Raw genomic sequence first — 21,343 nt, 5'->3', positions numbered from 1 at the left:
TGCTGTAACTTCTGAACAGAAACCACATACAGATGTGATATGTGAGAGTAAATTTAAGTTGGTTCTTTTAAGCTACCATCACAATTTAATTATTTCATATTTTAAATATATAATTTTAGAAAAAATTTAATAAAATATTAGCATCTGACTGAGAATGTGAGTCCATTTAAATATGTACTTCATGTACAGCTTCCCTATTCCTGTTCCTATCTTTTTTAATTTTCAGAAGTTTAAAGAAAATAGCACAGAAATAAATTAGCACATGTACTGCCATAACCTAGAATTAACATTTTGTTAGGTTAAACTGAAAATTTTCTTTTTAATAGATATTTAGATACAAAACTGAAGTATTCTTTAACTACTATACTTGACCCATTTCTCTTCCCCTCCCTTCTTTCTAAAGGAAACAACTTTTGGAAACTGAGTGTGTATCCTTCCGACCATTCTTCATAGTTTTACATTAAAATGTTCATCTATAACCAGTGCTTAATACTGGTGTTGGTTAGTGGTGATTTAATTCAAATTCACACTGGTATCATTATAATATATTCATCACTTTCATTTTTCTTCACTCTACAGGATTCTTCAGATTTTTCCTCGTTAATAGCTATGTATTTAACCACTAGAGAATATTCTAGTGTGTGACTATAACATTTTATTCAACCATTTCACAAGAGACAGACATTTATTTCCACTATTTTGCTAATATAATTCATGCTGCAGTGAACATATGATTCCCTGGTTACATGTATCAGTTTCTTGGGTATGTGTAAATATACTTAAAGGGAGTATTCTGGAATCAATTTTAGTTCTTTCCTACTCCAAGGATTTAAAAACATTCTCCTATAAAATTCTTAAATTACTGTTTTGCATCCTAGTCTTCAATATTATTGCATTTCATAATAAATATTTTAATGTATGATGACAGCACATATCTAATAATTTTCCATATGAAGAGTCAATCACCCTGAGACCATTTTTGACTCATGCATGATTTCCCTACCAACTTGTGATACCACATCTGTCAATTACAAATTCCTCATAAAAGCATGCATATGTTTCAGGATACAATCTGTTTTTTAATGACTGGATCAAGAGCAAATAATCGATGATTATGCATATAGCAAAACGTATAACATGAATAACAAATTTCTCTCTTAATATAAATCTTTATACCGCTTATATTTTTGTCTCAGTGCATCAGTTGATTAGTGTCCATGACTGGAGCCTTCCGTCAATGAGAATGCTCCTAAAAGGTACAGCATTAAAAATGCTTCTTGTGGGGACTCTAGAAGTGTAAGTTTTCATAACACTATGCTTTTATTTAAAATCTCAGGATTTTAAGTTTGAGTTGCTGAAGGATTTTCCACATTCATGTTACTTCATTGTAAGATGGATTTTCTAATATGCTATAAAGTATGAATTCTGTTAAAGGTTTCCCTAAATTCAAGGCATTCATAGAGCTTTAATGAGTATGAATTCTCTGGTGTCTAATGTGATGTGACTTCTGGCTGAAAGCTTTCCCACACTGACTACATTGATAAGGCTTTTCTCCAGTATGGATTCTCATATGCAGAGCAAGAGTTGAGAACTGAGAGAAGGCTTTCCCACATTCATTACAACCATAGGGCTTCTCACCTGTATGGCTTCTCATATGCACAGTAAGAGATGAGCTTTGACAAAAGGCTTTCCCACATATTTTACATTCATAAGGTTTATCACCTGTATGAATTCTCACATGTACAATAAGTGATGTAATTCGAGAGAAGGCTTTTCCACATTTATTACATTCATAGGGTTTCTCTCCAGTATGAATATTGTGATGCTTAATGAGGTATTGCTTCTGCCTAAAGATTGTTCCACATTCATTACATTTATAGGGTTTCTCTCCAATATGAATTTTCTCATGCTCAGTGAGATTTGATTTGCCACTGAAGGCTTTCCCACATTCTTTACATACATAGGGTTTCTCTCCTGTATGACTTCTCTGGTGTCTAATGAGGCTTGACTTCTGAATGAAAGCTTTCCCACACCCTTTACATTCATAAGGTTTCTCTCCAGTATGTATTCTTTGATGGATAATGAGGTTTTCCTTCTGGCTAAAGGCTTTTCCACACTCATTACATTTAAATGGTTTCTTTCCGCTATGAATATTTTGATGTTTAATCAGGTATTGCTTCTGGCTGAAGGCTCTTCCACATTGATTACATTCAAATGGTTTCTTCCCCATATGAATTTTCTCATGCTCAGTGAGATATGACTTGCCATTGAAGGCTTTCCCACATTCCTTACATGCATACAATTTGTTTCCAGTATGACTTCTCTGGTGCTTGGTAAGATTTGTCATCTGAATAGAACCTCTCCCACATTCATAAGGTTTCTCTTCAGTATGATGTTTCTGATGAAAAAGGATGTTCCCCTTCTGGCTAAAGGCCTTTTCACATTTACTACATTTATATGGTTTCTTTCTTGTGTGACTTCTCAAATGTAGACTAAGAGATGAGACTTGAGAGAATACTTTACCACATTCATTACATTCATGTGATCTCTCTTGCGTTTTCTTACGCTCTATGAAGTTTTGCTTCAGACTAAAGGTTTTTCCACATTCATTACACTCATAAGTTTTCTCTCTAGTATGGATTTGATCATGCTGAAGGATATCTGATTCAATCTGAAGGCTCTCCAACATTGTTAACATGCAGATATTTTCTCCAGCAGGACTTCTTTAGTATCACTTGATGTGTCGCATAGATGAAAGCTTTTCCACTTTCACTAAATCCACATGGCTTTTCTCTAATATCAATTCTCAGGTATCTCATAAAGTTGAATTTACAATGGAAATATCTTCACATTATTATCCTGAGATTAGGTGATTACTAAAACAATGAAATATAGCATTCTCATCATATTCTTAATGGTTTTTCTTAGTTTCTATCATATTTAAGTATAAATTATGTTACAGATTTTTAGATTGAGTCCCATCCATATAGTTGTAGTCTTAGGAATCAATGTCTGTAATCAGATGAAATACTTTAATTTCCTAGGTGTTCTGAGCTTTTCCTTAGCTTTCATGGAGAAGTATGAGACTTTACAAGATGTCTTTCATGATGTATCTTTATAAATTTCTCAGGTATCTTCTAAAAGGGAGTATAAAAAAAATCATCATTGAAGAGTTAGTAAATGTAAAATATTTAGTGTCTGGCATGTAGTAAACATCCATTAAAGCAGCTATCATCAAAATCAGTAAACTTGTGAATTGTTCCACTATTATTAATATAAAAATTTTAAATATGCTATTATAAGTAAACTTTATTTCAAACCTACCCTCCAGTTTAAAAAAGCTCAAAGACAAATGTCATTCACAGGTGCATGTAGTTTTAACTGTTTTTAAATATAATCTCACATGCTTCATAAATTAGTAAAATAAGAGAAAACATCTTAATATGGCAGATGATAGGATGACAGGGCAAACAAGACTGGGAGAGCCTAAAAAGGATGTGTGGTTAAATAAGATACAGCCATGCCCTGCGGTCAATGATGGACTGCATATGACAGTGGTCCTATAGGTTATATAATATAACCTAGGTGTGTAAAAAGCTATACCATCTAGGTTTGTATAAGTACACTCTATGATGTCCATACAATGATAAAATCACCTGAAGCATTTCTCAGAATGTATCCCCACTGGTAAGTGGCACATGACTGTATTTATTTCTACTTCTTCCTTTTACTCCATTAAAATGATAGTGGGGGCAGGGGAGGAAACACATACTCATAAAAACTAAAAGGTTGAGGCGAAATCAGTGGTTGAAAAGTATTAAGAGTTTTAAAAGGAAAACAAAGGACTGTAAATTAACTGCAGAACTCAGTGGCTTAAATAAAAAGCCAGCAGATGAGGATGACACCTAAAAGTAAGGTAATTTAGTCCTGGCAGGGTGGCTGAGTTGGTTGGAATGTATCCCGCGCACCAAAAAAGAAACTGCAGGTTCATGCTGGGTCAGAGCACATACCTAGGTTGCAGGTGTGATCCCCAAGTGAGGGCACATATGGGAGGCAACCAATCAATGTTTCTCTCTCACATTGATGTCTCTCTCTCAAAATAAATAAATATATCCTCAAGTGAGGATTAAAACATAATATATAAATAAAGGCAAGGTAATTTGTAATACAGCTGTCAACAGAAGGGCTCTATAACTGGAGAAATTGGGTGAGAGTGAACAGTGAGGCTTAAATAAAATGATTATAAAAAGAACAGCTGATGTGTTCAACCCTCCTATCTGGAAGGAAATAGGAATTTATTATCCAAAGTATAATGAAGTCTCCAAATTTAGTAATGACATGCATACTGAAAAGAAGGGGGTGAGTAAATGTTTATATATAGAAGAGGGTCCCAACCTCTTTCTACTGCTAAACTCCAAAAGTCCTGATGGTTACCAAGTGTCATGTGACAGAAAGGTTCTTTTCTGAAAAAAATGAGATCTTGAGAACACCTATAGGTACTGACATTTGGAGTCATATAAAGGAAACACCTAGATATCTGTCTTAGTGCTGTACAGTGAAGCCTACCTTTTCACAAGTGCTACCCATGCAAACAGATTACAATAATCTTTCTGGTCCTAGTGTTCATATTAATGTAGAGCTACAGATCCCAAAAACTGATGAAAGACCTAACATGAAAGGTAGATCAAAACAAAAGGAAAAAACAAGGCAAGAAACAGAACACTCACATTCAGATGATACAATACTATAATTAGTATCACAGAAAACTAAAGAGATTATATAGCAATGAAATATTAACAGAGTTCTATAAATAAGTTCTTTAGGAAATAATATGCTGCTGAACTTAAAAATTAATAGTTGAAAAAAAATTCCAGGAAATCTCCCAGATTAAAAAGAAGAAGAAGAATGTAAGGAAGGTGAGGAAAAATGAACAAAAAGAGTAATGCTCACCCTGGCCAGGTGGCTCAGTTTGTTGGAGCCCAAAAGGTTTTGCGCACACACCTACATTGTGGTTTCATTCCAGATCAAGGCACCTATGGGAGGCAACTGATGCATCTTTCTCTTTCTCAAAATAAATAAATAAAATCAATAAACAGTCCTCAAGTGAGGATTAAAAAAAAAGTAATGATTGGAAAATTCATGTACTTTTGGAGGAATCCAAGAGTTTCAACATATCCTAAAGGAGTTCCAGAGAAAATATGAAGAAAAATAAATGCAGGAAGCTTTATGAACCACATCTTTCATATCAGAATGTTGATGTTTAAAATTCATTAAATAAAAATTAGGTAAAAGTCATATCAAATGTGAGAATAAACACCATTAAACACAGTTAAATGAGTGTAAGTGGTTACTTCTGTAGTGTGGGAACTATGGGTGAGAAGGATGGAGCAAGAATAGCTATACTATAACCCTATTTGGCCTTTAAAATTTTTAAAAGCCCCTATTCATTATACCTACAAAGATGACCTTGAAAACATGAGCCTTAAATTTATTTATCTATCTATCTATCTATCTATTTATTTATTTATTTAATAGAGGAAAGTAGAGAGAAAAAGAGAAAAATATCAATTAATTGCTCCGCCCACTTACGCATTCATTGGCTGATTCTTGTATGTGCCCTGACAGGATATGGAACCTGCAACCTCTGGGCATAGGGACGACAGTCCAACCAACTGAGGTCCATGGCCAGAGCCAACTTGATTCTTTTAACTTGAGCCAATCTATAACTAAAATAACTATAGAAAGTGCTCTTTTTACCTATTGGTAATTGAGTTTCACGGCTAAAAAGCAAAGTACACATATATTTAATACTAGAAAATAAAGTAGGCCAGAAAACAGCCATCTTTGCTTCCCAATCATACTGTAGTGTTTTGATTACTGATACTATCATTTTTGGATATAGAAACTGTCATTGCCATCGATTTCAGTTTTCACTTATTTTTCTGTTTGATTATGCCTGATACACTGGCACCCAAGCTCTTCTCTTATAGACAGCTCTTTTCTTGGCTTCTCTTTAAATCCTTCCTTTTATCATTGATTTCCATCCTTTACAACTTTATCCTGATCTATAGCTCTCAAAATTTTATGCTCACTTAAAAACATATATTTTTATTGATTGATTTTGAGAGAGAGAGAGAAGGAAACATCACTTTGTTGCCCACTTATTTATGCATTCATTAGTTCATTTTTGTATGTGCCCTGACTGGGGATCGAACCCACAACATTGGCATATTGGTTCGATGCTCTAACCAATTGAGCTACTCGGCCAGGGCTATGCTCATTTTCTTATAAGTCATTCAAGAACCAACTCCGCTGTCACTCAATCAGTGCTATAATTTCCATAATTAGGGGAAAAATATGTATTAAAACTATTAAAAGAAAAAGTGGTAAAGCAGACTTCATCAAAAATTAAGAACTAATGCCCTTTAAAAAACACAGTTAAGAAAACAAAAAGGAAAGCCAGACTGGGAGAAACTCATAAAGGGATTGTACACAAATTATACAGAACACTTGAAACTCAATAATAAAAAGATAAACAATATAATTTTTAAAAATGGACAAAAGACTAAATACATATTTACAAAATAAGATATATAAATGGCCAATAAGCATATTAAACAGTTTATCTTTACTAGTAATCAGGAAAGTGCATATGCAAAGTCCAATGAGGTAAGTAATACACACACCCTTTAAAATGGCTAAAGTTAAAAAGGACTGCCAATACAAGTATGATAGCATAAAGCCAAGTAACTCTCATACATTGTTGGTGGGAATGAAAAATTGTACAGCCACTTTGGAAAACTATTTGAGAATATTTTATAAAATTAAATATACATTTACTATTCTACCCATCAATCCCACTCCTAGGCCTTATTCAGAAAAATGAATACATATGTTCACAAGGCTAGTACGAATATTCATAATAGCATTATTCATAATAGTCAAAATTTTTAAAAAATCAAATGTCTATCAACTGGTGAATAGACAAAGCGTGTCCATACTATGTAATGTCAGCCATAAAAAGAAACATTAAGATATACGATATGAATTAATCTCAAAATATAAACTAAATCAAAGAAATTAAATGTAAAAGATTATACGCTGTATGACTATATTTATATTAAATTCTAGAAAAGGCAAAGCTATAGTGACATAAAGCAGATTAGCCTCACCAGGGATGGGGGAGAGTATGTGGCTCAACTGCAAAAGGGGACAAAGAACTGATTATGGAACTGTTCTATATCTTGATTTTGGTGTGGGTTAAGGGACTATATGATCATCCCTTGGTATCTCGTCCCATCCCCACCGTGTATATCAAAACCTGCGGATTCTCAAGGCTCAAGTCCCTTATATAAAATGCTATACTATTTGCATATAACCTATACACACCCTCCCATATACTTTAAATCATCTCTAGATTATTTATAATACCTAATACAATGTAAATGCTATGTAAACTTTCTACACTGAATTGTTTAGGGAATAATGACAAGAAAAAGTGTCTGTACATGTTCAGTGCAGATCTAACCTTTATAAGCCTAACTACAGACATAACTCAAACATACTGCAGGTTTAGTTCCAGACCACCACAATAAAGTAAAGATCACAATGAAGTGAGTCACACAAGTTGCTTCCCAGTGCATATAAATGTTATATTTACACTATACTGTAGTCCAGTGATTTTCAACATTTTTTATCTCACAGTACACACAAAATAATTACTAAAATTCTGCGGAACACCAAAAAAATATTTTTTTCCAATCTAACAACAACAACAAAAAAGTATAATTTTGACTGATTTACACCAGACAGATATCATTGTGTTGGCTGTTGTCTTTTTTTTTTTTTTTTTTAATTTGACAATCTAAGGGAAAAGAGGTCAGTGCCCCTGACTGAAGAGTCAGGTATTGCATGTTTTAAAAATTCTTGCAGAACACTGGTTGAAAATTGCTGGTATAGTCTATTAAGAGTGCAAAAGCATTGTGTGTAAACAAAATGTACATACCTTAATTTAAAAATACTTTATTCCAAAAAAAAAAAAAAAAAAAGCTAACTATTATCTGGCCCTGTTGGAAAAATGATTATGATAGATTTGCTCAATGCAGGGTTGTCACAAACTTTCAACTTGTAAAAAAATGCAGTATCTACAGGGTGCAATTAATCAAAGTACAATAAGACAAGGTATGCCTGTACACATCAGAAACAGTATGTTTTTTTACCAAATATTTTTGATTCAAGGTTGGTTGACTCCTTCGATGTGGAAACCAGATATGAAGAGCCACCTGTATACAATTACCAAAATTTATCGTATAACATACTTAAAGAGGGTGACTTTTATTTTATATAAGTTTACCTCAATAAAGCTGAAAAAAATAAATCTTTCCACACTGAAGCTCTACAACATAATAAATTTTATCTTGTTTGTGCTGAAGACTGCAGGCAAAAAAGATAAAATACTGGTTGATTTCTGCCAATGAGCTTTAACGTATGTCTTAGATATCAAAGTGAAAAATAAAAATATAAGAGAATATATACTTAGAATCCAAGTTGCTCATAAACTACAATATGGGATGAAGAGATTGGAAGACTGAGAGTGATAGAGACATTTTAATTAAAATTAAACTCAATATTAGATATTAGACAACTTTGATAGATGGATCACTGCACAAATAAAGGCAAAGATGCAAAGAATTTCATAAATATGAAGGGGGAGGTATGAAGGATGTAACTGATCCTATTTCAAGCTGCAATAATAATCACAATCACCAAGTGTGTGGTGAGAAGAGGGAGACTGAAAATATACTCATGTATAAAATATACATTATCCATAATGGAGATTAAACAGATATTGTCTAAAGAAATCAAGGAAGAACTATGAAAGTTATGGATGTAAAGGCAATTAAGAGAAAGGAAAAATACACACTTTCCATATTTCAGAAGGAAGGACATATGTACTCAAAACAAAGAAATTAAGATCTTATGGTAAAAGATTAAAAGGAGATAAAATTTTAAACAATGTATAATATTAAATAAGAGAACCAATATCAGCTATATTGGTTCTGTCAATAAATGCAAGTAAAATAAATATAACTATTACAAGAAAAGGACTATGATAATAGGCTTTTATGAAAAATTCTCAGGCCCTCAGCCAGAACTCCTGAATCAGAAATTGTGTGGCTGGGGCACAGCAATCTGTATTTAACAAGCCCTCCAGATTATTTTGAGGTAGCTAAAGTTTAATACTTATATAGCAAAACCCATCTAAACTTTATATATGCAGATATGCATCTAAAACAGTATGTATCAGAAGTGAAAATAATGAATAAAAGTAAAATAAAAATAATCATGAGTATATAAACTACAGAAATCCAAGATATAAAAACACATTAATAACTGAAAAGACCACCTCTCTCAACCTGTGATCAAATCCATAAACTATGTAAATATGTGATAGGAAAATAAAATATATACTAATTTATAACATATAACTTAATCAGTTTATTTCATATCTTGAAAATAGGTAGTAGACCATCTTTTTAAATGCTCAAAGAACAGTTCCCATATCCAGCCCATATAAAACTTCAAATATTCCACAAACTAGAAAAGGGAGAGACAAAATATTATGACCAAAAAAAAAGCCTTAAATTAGAAAACAAAATCTTTCATTTGTAAAATTCAAAATTTACGGGCTTGAGCTAACTCTTTAGTCAGAGAAAATTAAAATAAATTACAGAACATTCGGATATTTTAGTCAGAAAACAATGTGTATCAGAACCTATAAAACACATTTGAAAAAAATGCTTGTGAAAGTTTTAGCATAGGTGTTTACATTATTTTTAGAAGAAGTAAGAGTAATAAAGTAAGCATTCAAATTAAGGAATTACAAAAAAGTAAACATAATAAAAACAAACAGTACAGATAAGAAAATAAATTAGTATATTACAAACAAAATAGAAATAATAAATTCATGAGTTGATTCTTAGGGAAAAACAAAAAGGGAATAAAAGCAAAATTATGAAAGAAAATCAACTATTTGGAAATAGTCATAGATAGAAAATAATGAAAAAAATACGGCAGAAGTTATTTTACTCAACGCTAAACAAATTAATTTGAAAACCTAGCTATTACAACCTATGAAAACTGAAATCACAAGACAGAAAAGCTAAACAGAAAAATAAACATGGGAAAAAAAAGAGATAATTGTTAAGGTGTTTCATCACCCCAAAGCCCACCACACAGATGGCTTAGAATGTGGATTTCACTAAACTTTTTACAAATTACAGTAATACTATTTATTTAAAAATTTCCAATTGATTCTTTATTAAATTTTCAAAAGCATGACATACAACACATTGGGACTTAAGCTACTGAATTCCTAATAAGCCAAAAGAAAATACAAAAATTACATCTCCTTCATAATTAAAGCTCCTTGTATTCTTATAGGATTTACATCAACACCCTTCAAACATACTTATCAGAATTGAATTTTTCGTACTATAACATGACAATCCTAAACTGAAGTAGGCAGCATCATTCGAACACAAGGCAAAAAGATCCTTTCAACAGAATTTATCTTGTGATTCAAAAAATATTTTCAAAATATAAATCGAAATGCAATAATATCAAGCAAACTACTTTTGTGCTATAATCCCTGAGTCAATTAGCTGCAATAGAGACACTATGGACTACAAAGTCTAAAATATTTACTATCTGGCTCTTTATAGAAAGTATACTGACCCCTGCCTAAAGTGGTAATTCCTTCCTCCTCTACCTGATTGGAACTAGGATACATTGTTGCTCCAGGTCCAATCTGGATCTTAAAAGAGCACAAAGACTAAAGCTGCCATGCAGTTGACAACTCAGCATGTAACTGTTATGTGACCAAGAAAGGACTTGGAAGTTATTGTTCAGGATCAAAGCAGATTTCAGGCTAAGCCTTTAAGACTATCAAGAGACTTTAAAGAATATGGAAAACGCAGCTCCTGGGGATAAACAAGGAAGCTGGCCTATGAAAAAGATCAAAGTAATGATGACCCTTTTGCTTAGAAGCTGGAGTACACACATATGAGAGGGGACCCAAAAAAACCCAGAATTTATTTATTAAAAAAAATTGTGTATTTATTCTTAACATGCTTAAACGTTAGTCACCTTCAAAGTACTCTCCGTTTGATGCAATACACCTATCAAGACATTTTTCCCACTGCTCAAAACAATTTTTGAACTCATTGATTTTGATGGCTTTTAGTGCTTCTGCATTTTGTTTGTTTTACCTCTTCCACAGAGGCAAAACATTTCCCTTTGAGGGCATTTTTCATCTCGGGAGACAAAAAAAGGCACTTGGGGGTGAGACTGGGTGAATAGGGAGGGTAGGGCATGGAGATCGTGCCGCTTTTGGTCAAAAATTGCTCAAGACTCAAGTGCAGTGTGGGCAGGTGCGCTCTAGTAAATCACCTATCATGAAATGGGCAAATGCATTGAACAAGTCTTCAAGAAAAATTCACTGAAGCCAAACATAGCCTCTCACAACACGAGCTGGTGGTACATTGATACAGACAGTCACCTAGTGGGAAAAGTGTGTACTACAAAGGGCCTGCCCTCCAGAAGATAATCCCAGTTTTGGGGGGGGGGTACCCCTTCATACATATGAGCGCATGAAAAAAATATTTGTACTCTGCATCTGAAGCCATACCCATCATACAATTTAAAGGCTGCACACTCATTTCAGAAACGGGACACAGAAAGTAGCTTATTTGCATAATTTAGATTATACAGAGAAACTATGAGACTGAGTTACGAGAGTTCTCCAGAATCACAACCCATACAGGTACTTTTGAGCAGGTGTCATTTGTGGCCTTGCTCCTTATTGAACAGTCACAGTTTTGAATATAATTTTCTCCCATACCAACTCTTTTCTCATAAATGTGAAGTCACCAACCTTGAGTGATATGAATACAATGTAAAGGAAGTTATTCTCATATATTTATGGCTGAGTTCTTAAAATTTTAGCAACCTCTAGGAGAAATTAAATAGTATAAGTGTCTTACAATTATATGGTCATTCATTGATTTTGCAAACATATATATTTATCATTTATTAAGTGTGATAAATAGACCAGGGCCTTGAATTTTTAACAAGGTGTGACAGATAAAACAAACTTACTCAGATGTAAGAGGCTTAGCATCTGACTAGACTGTGTTATGAACTGATGAAATAGATAACATAGAAGGGATAACGGGTGGAGACAAACTGTAGGAGGAAGGAGTTATGACATTTTGGAAATAAAGAGTTTGAAGTTCTCATGTAACCTCCAGGTGGACTGTCCATTGGGCAGCTGGATATATGGATGAGCAGCTTAGGACAAGGCTCAGATAAGAATGAACATTTGTTACTCAGTTGTCAGCTGAAACCATAATGGAATGCTATTGCTCGAGTTCTTTGAGGTGAAAAAAGATGGTCAAAGTCAGAAACTGAGTAATACTAAAACAGAAACATAAGTCACTAATGGAGTTGGGGAGGGGAGGGTTTGCTCCTTGGTTTTGACTGGAATCATAAAAATGAGAGTAGTATGAAAGTCAAGGAAACATTCAAGAATGAGGCAACAATAAACATCTAAAAAGCAATGGAATGAACACAGAAATCTAATTCCTGCACCCCAGTTAAAACAAAACAGGCAAGCAAAAAATTGTGATTCTTACCCCTGCCCTGGCTGCTGCATCTCCCTCCCCAACAACTGTCCTTATTTTATGTGTAAACTTCAAAAGTTTCTTCATGCAACTATAAATACACATTCTTATGTCCATTTACTCAAAAAAGTAGTATATTACACCAAACACTGTGTACCTTGCTTTCTTCACGTAACAAAATATCTTGTAGTCTTTTAAAATCTATCTAAAATATTATATATATTTCCATTTACTTAAGTCTTCTTTTGGGTCCATCATTAACATTTAAAAACAATCTAGGCTTTAAACATTTCTTGTTTATCCCTAGGTGTATTATCTGATTTGTTGCTTTTGTAAATAAAGTGCCATCTTTTCTACAACTGATTATTTTTTGTATATATCGAAACTATTATTTTTGTATGTGAACTTTTGTACTGTGGTACTTTATTTTCATTTTATTGAAAAATATGTTGCATGATAAAATACTGGAAGAAAGTATTTTTGCAGATAGAAGGAAATTTGTTTCACTACATTTACAAAGGCCATATTGTAAACCAGGTCAAATTAGGAGTCTGACTGCCATCATTTACTTGATCTCTCTGCACCAAAAGCACAACTTGTAATTGTGTTGTCTGCACAAGTAGAAATTGCCTGTTAAAGCTATTCCTTAGTCCAGGGCTTCTCAAATCAGCCTCACCAAAGTTCCTTCAAAGAATTAATAAGAGTACCTAAGGAGGAGTCTAAACACTCAATTAAAAGTTTTTCGGGAATCGTTCCCCTTTTTAAAAATGCTGATTTTTGTTTCTACACCACAACTAGCTAGCTTTTATGTAAAATCGCTTTAAAATTACTTATCGCTCAATTGCTTAGCCTTCTCCTTTTATCTTTCAGAAAAACACATGCTCCAGAAAGATGCATTCTTACAATCATTATTTTAGAAATGGAAAAAGTAAGGTTTAGAGTTACTACTACCCCACCAAACTCACATGCCATTCACCCTCACAAACTTGGAACCACACAGTGTCTCACACATGTTGTAATTCTACCACCCTCTCACAGCTCCTTACACTCTCGGTCATCCACCCACGAGCCCACCCCAGTTTCCCCTTGTACCCTTGCCCTTCCACGTAAGCTTTGAACACTATACATCACAGGAGGCGATTCGTCCCCCTCAGCCCCTCCAACCCTGTCGCAGACGCCGCGAACCCTCCCCTACAGCCTCTCAGCAGGATACTGAGCCCAGAAACGCAAGTCTCATGGACAGATTCGCGCTCGGCTGAACCAAAACCAAACTCACCAGCAAACAAAGACTTCGATGGCGAGCCAGAAAGTCTGCGCCTGCGCCTTCCTTGGGCTGGTTAGCACTCCCAGAGGCCTCTTGGGCTCCGCCAAGCCAGGCTCAGTACCGGATGGAATGAGTCAACGTCGTCAGGTCTTCCACTCTGCTGACTGTGGACTACATTTCCCAGAAGTTCCAGGGGCTCGAATCTCAGAACTCTGTTAACTCTCTGTGTTAACTCTCCCTCTTGGGGAAGACGGTGCTGTGCTTGGGTTTTATAAGTTCAATTCAAGCACGCCGCGCTGACTCCAAGTAGGAGTCACAGTCGAGACAACCCCAGAAACTCCAGAGGACTCCTGGGCGCGGTTCTCTGCTTTCTTTGGCAAGGTTCAAGCCCAACGCCATGCAGTTTACCTCGAGGACTTTGCTGAACTACAGTTCCCAGGGGGCGCCACGCCTGCCTTCTCTCCATTGGGAAGTGGAACGTCTGGCAGAGCATGAACTGGACCCGGGTACCGGAACCTGAGTGGTTCCGCTGGCCGCTAACGCGATTCGTGGGAGCCCGAGGGTGAAACATGCAGAGGGGAGGATGGCGACTGAAGTCTGTTTGGGCGGAACGGGCTGAGGAGAGGTGATTGTAAAATTGTGTGTGACTGTGTGTCCCAACGATATGTTTGTGATTTTGATTGTGTGATACTGTGCGGAGGTGAGGAGCTTTGTTGTGGCTGTGAGTCGCCATAGTACGATTGTTAATGTTTGACGGTGTGTAACACTGCGGGGGTGTGGAATACCTGTGACTTTGTCCCTGTGCTGGGTGTGTGATTGTGAATATGTGACCGTGTAGTCCTCTTTGCGTGCAGTTACAGAGAGCTCCCCTGGCTGTTCTTCTGTGACCTCCGTGACTCAGCAGCACTGGGTGGGAACGGGAAAGAATTTTTGTGACTGAGGGTGTTACATGGTGTCAAATGGTGAGCGGTGAGCGGGTGACTGCAGCAATCCAGTTCTATTGCTGAGTGTGTGTCACAGAGTCATATGTGGGAGCACAGGAGGGCTCTGCCCCTAAACAGTAAAAACTATGACACTGAGATTGAATTGGAAACTGTAGTCTCACCTGATAGCACTCTCCTGGTGGGGGGAGAAAAAGCAGAGCATCTGAGCCCCACGAAAGGTCTAATGTCTGGCTTCTCAGTTCTATCCTCCGAGTGAGTTCTACAGAAGAGGAGGAAATAATTGTCATGTGTAAAAGTCATGTTTAAGGTGCCTTGGTATTTTCTCTTTGTTCCCAAAATACTCTATATTTTTCAGGACATGATTTTCGTTCTTGGTATATGCCTAACAAAGATCCATCGAGTGACCTGGAACCTACTGTTTGTTTTTGGAAATATCTTCCTGGCACTTTCTAATTTTCTCTTCATTAGTGTGGCATATGATTCAGGTTGTCTTGTGTGCTGTTTTGGTTTTACATGTATACACAATTAAAAACATGTAGACATTTCTGTGTACATATATACATATATTTTTTGTATTTTCATTTAAGTGATATTATAACTTCTTACATAATTGAAGGATCTTTGAGAGTATTTTTAATTATACTTTATTAATTATGCTATTACAGTTGTCCTGAATTTTCTCCATTTGTCCCTCTCTCCACCCAGCACCTCCCACTCTCTCAGGCAATCCCCATACCATTGTACGTGTACATGGGCCATGCATATAAATTCTTTGGCTACTTCATTCCTATGCTGTATTTTACATCCCCATGGCAACTCCGTAACTACCTGTTTGTATTTCTTAATCCCCTCACCTCTTCACCCATTCCCCCACATCCCCCTCCCATCTGGCAACCATCAAAATGCTGTGAATATTTTTATTATTAGATACTGTTAGTTGTTTTGTCACATGTCACTAACACAATATTTATTCTCTCAGTTTTTAAATTAAATTTATTGGGGTGACATTAGTTATTAAGAGTACATATTTAGGTTTCAAGTGAACATTTCTCTGATCTTTATATTGCATTGTGTGCCCGCCATGCAAAGTCAAATCATATTCTGTCACCATGTTACTGAGTAAACCATGGCTTGTTCACATGGCACCTTGGTGTATGACCCAACAATTAGTGTTGAGAAAATCAGGTCTTTATTTACAATATTCCAATCTTGGGTGGGCTGGGAGCACTTATGCTCAGAGCCCTGTTCTTCCGTGACAGCCAATACTCTCCTTGCTCCCCAGAGGCTATAAGCCAAAACCAAGCCCAGTAGTTCCCCATTCCTTATCTGTCAGCTTTCTCCTTCAGAACCTGGGATATTGTTAAGGCTAAAGATTGACATATTGCCTGCTCCGCCACTTGTAGCAGGCCTTGCAAAATAGGCTACAACACAGTGGTCACTGTGTTCTCAGAAACTGGCCTGCAGTCACACAGGACCTGAACCACCATCTCTCCTGAAATAAAGAAGGTATGCATCACCAGCCATACACCCAATCATGAGGTTCTCCCCATTGTCAGAGGCAACTGAGGCATAGCTGCAGGTGTCCTGCTGAGAACTAGTACACCCTCATTGCCCCTTCCCCTCTCCCTTAGACATTTCCCAGAAACAAGGACCATAAGTCTCCTGGCAGCCATCCCTAATCAGAGGATGTTGTTGTTTTGCAAATACCTATACCCTGAACTTGAGCTGACCAGCAGGATAACTCATCTCCTGGGTGTCTGCTCCACACCCTTAAACATCCCTCTACCCCTTCCCTTGGTGCTTTAGTCCTCTTGGACTCAGCCCACCTGCTTAAACATCCTTCAATAAAGTCTTCAAACTGGTCCACCTGACTCCTCCCTTCTTCTGGGCACAAATTAACATTTCGGTGTCGAAACCTGGAACATTTCCTACAGCCTCCTGAAACTTGTGACTAGGGGAACAGTGGGCATCAGAAGCTCGACCCAGGTTAACCCCCTAACACTGTCTCTGTGAGGTTCGGAGGCCCGGAAGCCAGACTTAAGGAGACCCAAGGACAACCATTTGCCTGGCCCTCTGCATCTACACCAACTGGTCTCTACAAGAGCAAGGAATTTGCCTTCTCCCCATGCTTCCAGCCCTTCCTTTGCTCCTGTTGTCACTGGACAACATTCTGGAAAACCCAGCACAGGGTGAAAGGTACTACTGGGTCCTACGTCCTTGGGGGGTGAGAGGACTGAGGGATGCTCTCTCCTCTACCTTCTTCCTCTGTTGTGGCTCTGATGGCTCACAGGGCAGGATGTCCCCTGAGAGGCCCACAAGCTGGGAGACAGGTCTTACTCCTCACCCCTTTCATATTTGTTGTCCTTGTCAATAGGGGTTCAGGTCAATCCAAACCCTCACGGAACACCGCCCTATGGTGTCTCCTGAAAAGACTCAAGGACTTAGGCCTTGAAATAGACCTCAAACCTAAAAGATTGATATTTCTCTATAATACTGCCTGGCCTAAATATAAATTAGACAATGGGTCTGTTTGGCCCAAGAACAGAACACTTGACCCCTTATTAACTGATCTTGACAACTCTTGTCACTGCCTGAGTAAGTGGAGTGAAATTCCCTACATTCAAGCCTTTTTTTTGACCTACGCAGGAGCCCCTCCATCAATCCTGTTCCACTTACTGAATCTTCCTTCTCCACTGCCCTCCCCAAATCTAGCCATTCTGACCTCACTGATTCCACTGTTCCCTCTCTCACTCCTGAGACCCCATCAAATCCTCTAGAGGACTGCTTCCTCTCCGCTCCCCCTCCCTATGCTACTCCACCTCCTAATCCCCCAGGGACAGCTGGCCCCAATCGCTCTGTTTTCCCAGACTCTACGTTACGAGATAATTCCTCATTCCCCTTTGTTGCCCAGCAGAACTAGGTCCTCCTGGCTCCAGTCTCCCTCCCAGCCTCAACCCATCCTCTAGGACAGGTTGCTGGGCCCCAAGGACCCATTCAGGTTCATGTTCCTTTTTCCGTCTCTGACCTCTGCCAAGTAGAGCAATGCCTCGGTTCCTGCTCCACCGATCCAACCCATTTCATTAAAGAATTTCAATATCTGCCTGTCTCCTGTGACATCAGCTAGCAAGGTCTCTTTGCCATTCTGTCCATCTAGTGAGGAGAGGGAACATGTGTGGCTGGCAGCCTAGACTCATGCCAATACTCTTAAACAGACAGGACCCCAACAATAGTCCAATTGGGGCCACAGCTGTCCCTACAGAGGAATCCCATCGGGACTACCAGGATTGCAGACCTAGGAGACAGGCCTGTAAGCATATGATAGTCTGCCTCCTAGCTGGATTACAGGACAAATTAAAAGAAATATCCCAAGAACCCAATGAAAATCCATCAGCCTCCTAGCCAGGTTGTGGGAAACCCTCCAAAATATACCAAACTAAAGCCTGACTCATTGGAGGGCAACCTGCTTTTACATATGCATTTTATCTCTCAGACATCTGCCGTAAACTCCAAAAATTAGAGACAGGCCCTAAAACCAGTCAGACTGAATTAGTTAACCTGGCCTTCAAGGTCTTCAACAATTGAGATGAGGAGTATGCCCAATCATGAACTCAGGCTTTCCAATTACTGGCTTCTGATCTAAAAGAGTCCTGCAAACCTAACCCATCAAAAGGTAAAAGTCAGACCCCTCCAGGGGACTGCTTCAAATTCAGCAAGCCTGGACATTGGTCGAAACAGTGCCCAAACCCATGAACCCCTCTGGGTCTGTGCCCGCTGTGCAAACTAGAGAACAATTGCAAGTCCAACTGCCCCCGGGCCTCTCAGGACACAGGGATGTCAGTTACCCACCTGGAAGAGACCCCTGGCCTTGACCTCCCATGGTTTCTTGGACTAGCAGCGGAGAACTGAAGCTGCCCAGGGACCACACGAGACCCATGCCTATCTCCAGGATGGAACATCAGGTAATTCTTATCAGTGGCAGGTAAGCCAATATCTTTTCTTATTGATACACCGGGCCACTTGCCACTTTCTCAGTCTTGATTGTTGGGGTTGACAGCATAGTCTCGCAACCATCTGCTACTTCCCTCTTTCCACACTCCTTGGAAGAACATGTTTTGGGGTTAGATTTTCTAGTTAAACCTGAAGCCCAGATACTCCTTCCCTCTCCTCAGAGCTTGCATGGCATTTTTCTCCTCACTCTGTCCACCTACCACTATCCACTCTCTTCCTTCCTTTATTTATGGAACATAGTGAGTATGGTCTCTCATCTTTGAGGTAAAGGAAATGCTGCACTGTGGAGGTGGGGCATTCAAACATGCTAGGCCTGTGTTTGGAGGTAGTAACAATGAAATCTGAAATGAGCGCTCGGGTTCCGCCATGCTTCAAAGATAAAAGAGGTACTTCCTCCCTCTGGCCCCTACCTGAGTGGGGGTCTCATGGAAGTGTCTGGGGTCAATCCTTAAGATACTCAGGGGCCTCATAGGGAACTTCCATCACTGTAATGTAACTGTGGCTTGTCTGGGGAGTGTAAAATAAGGGCTGGTCACCCAGCACTCAAAGCCTCACTGACTATTTTAGACAGTCAGGAGAGAAACTGAGACACATAAGAGAGTTGGAGATGACCAAAGGTATAATGGCCTTTAGGAGCCCCTCTCACAAAACAGCACATTTTGACCCACCACATGGATTCCTTAGCCTTTTCTGTCTCTAAACCTGTCTGGGAGAAAAGCCAGTTTAAGTCATTGGAAGCTTGCAGCATCTCTCTTCCCCAGGTGACTTCTAGCAACTCAATTTATATCTGAATACGCCTTGCAAGGAGGGGCAATATTACATTTACCAGGTAAATATCTTGCTCTCTCTAGAAATTGCTGCACCCTGTGGGCATGGATAAAGCACATTGATGTTTCTTTCTCTTTCTCCCTCCTTCTCTCTTTAAAAATAAAATAAAATAAAACTTTAAAAAAACATTTATTCCTGACTTCCGGCCAAGATGGAGGGCTAGACTGACACGCTCCATCTCCCTCCACAACTAAGAAGGAATACAACTACTGCAAAACCATAAATAATGAGACGTTCCAGAAAATAAAGCTACATGGATGTCCAACATATGAAGTTATAAACAAGTAGTGCTCATCCGGACGGGTAGGAGGGGCGAAGCCAGGGTGGAGAGGTCAAGCTGTACTGGCAACGGCAACTGTGGCGATGGGCGGTGGGACAGTGGTAAGCACAGACACCCGTATTTAAAGGGAGGCGAGAAGCGTCTGGGGAGCATCCCTGGCTGCAGACCAAACCCATCAGCTCTCGATTCCAACGTCAGGAAAGCCAGACCCCCATTGCCTCGGACTGTGAGGGTTGGAGGGCATGGGAACGGAGGAGGAGGAGGTTCCCGGTCTCAGTGGAGAGTGAACGGCAGGAATCCATCTTGGACCCCTGCCCCCACACAAAGCGCCACATTGTGGTGAGAAGGGTCGCCCAGTAGTGACAAGTGCACAGGGCTCTGCCAACTATAGCATAGGTGTGACAGCCACGCCCAGGATGCAAAAAACTGTCTGGTTGGCAGGGATTATGATAGAGATCCCAATCACACAGCTGACCAGACAGCAAATATATGATCTATCAGACCAGCAGATAGATAATCCTCCTGAGGCTCAGTTCAGAGCTATAGTTATAAGAAAGCTTACAGACCTAACAGTGGATCTTAAACAAGACAGGGAAGGAATGAAAGCTAGTCCTGCTGAAATGAACGAATACACATACGAAATAAGTGGTGAGGGAAGGAAAACCAGGAATCAAAACAAATCGGAACATAGGGAAGGAACAAACAGTCAACCAATGCAGAAAGAGGAAATGAAAAGTGAGGAAAATGAGGAGAAGCTCAGAAACCTATGGGACAGCTATAAGCAGGCCAACATCTGAATCACGGGGTTGCCGGAAGGTGAAGAGGAAGAACTAGAAATTGAAAAATTATGTGAAAAAATAATGAAGCAGAACTTCCCTAACTTGGGGAAGGAAATAGACTTACAGGTCCAGGAAGCACAAAGAGTTCCAAATAAACTGGACCCAGGGAGAACCACACCAAGACACATTATAATCAAAATGTCAAAAATTAAGGATAAAGAGAGAATCTTAAAAGCAGCAAGAGAGAAGAAGAGAATTATGTAAAAAGGGGTCCCAATAAGACTATCAGCTGATTTCTCAAAGGAGACTCCTCAGGCAAGAAGGGACTGGCAAGAAATATTCAAAGTAATGAAAAGCAAAACCCTACAGCCATGATGACTATCCAGTGAAGCTCTCATTCAGAATAGAAGGGCAGAGAAAGTGCTTCCAGGACAAAGTAAAACTGAAGGAGTTCATTAGATCCAAACCACTGTTATATGAGTTTTTAAGGGACTTGTTTAGAAGAAAGAGGATCAAAACTATGAATATTAAAGTGTCGCTGGTTCGATTCCCCGTCA

At 38.3% G+C, this 21,343-nt stretch overlaps 1 protein-coding gene and 2 long non-coding RNA genes across 3 annotated transcripts; 2 read left to right on the top strand and 1 right to left on the bottom strand.

Moving 5' to 3' along the window:
- Window positions 1–1,149: 1,149 nt before the first annotated feature.
- Window positions 1,150–14,126, bottom strand: ZNF260 (zinc finger protein 260). Its single transcript, XM_090260696.1, has 2 exons — window positions 13,960–14,126; window positions 1,150–3,137 (listed from the first exon to the last, which is right to left on the bottom strand). The coding sequence occupies exon 2, from the start codon at window positions 2,696–2,698 to the stop codon at window positions 1,466–1,468; it is 1,233 nt and encodes a 410-aa protein (XP_090116822.1). The 5' UTR covers window positions 2,699–3,137; window positions 13,960–14,126; the 3' UTR covers window positions 1,150–1,465.
- A 54-nt stretch (window positions 14,127–14,180) lies between these two features.
- On the top strand, window positions 14,181–16,755 carry LOC149994567 (uncharacterized). The gene is made up of 2 exons (XR_016507775.1): window positions 14,181–14,572; window positions 16,298–16,755. It is a non-coding gene; the product is annotated as an uncharacterized LOC149994567 (long non-coding RNA).
- Window positions 16,756–18,787: 2,032 nt separating this feature from the next.
- Window positions 18,788–20,680, top strand: LOC149994566 (uncharacterized). Its single transcript, XR_016507778.1, has 3 exons — window positions 18,788–18,850; window positions 19,661–19,728; window positions 19,879–20,680. It is a non-coding gene; the product is annotated as an uncharacterized LOC149994566 (long non-coding RNA).
- Window positions 20,681–21,343: the final 663 nt, after the last annotated feature.

The sequence above is a fragment of the Furipterus horrens genome, unplaced genomic scaffold, assembly GCF_987537825.1.
Source record: "Furipterus horrens unplaced genomic scaffold, mFurHor1.1.pri manual_scaffold_13, whole genome shotgun sequence".
In the NCBI taxonomy this organism is placed as follows: domain Eukaryota; kingdom Metazoa; phylum Chordata; class Mammalia; order Chiroptera; family Furipteridae; genus Furipterus; species Furipterus horrens.
Note: the sequence above shows the minus strand (reverse complement) of the source record. Positions and strands in the feature narration are given on the sequence as shown.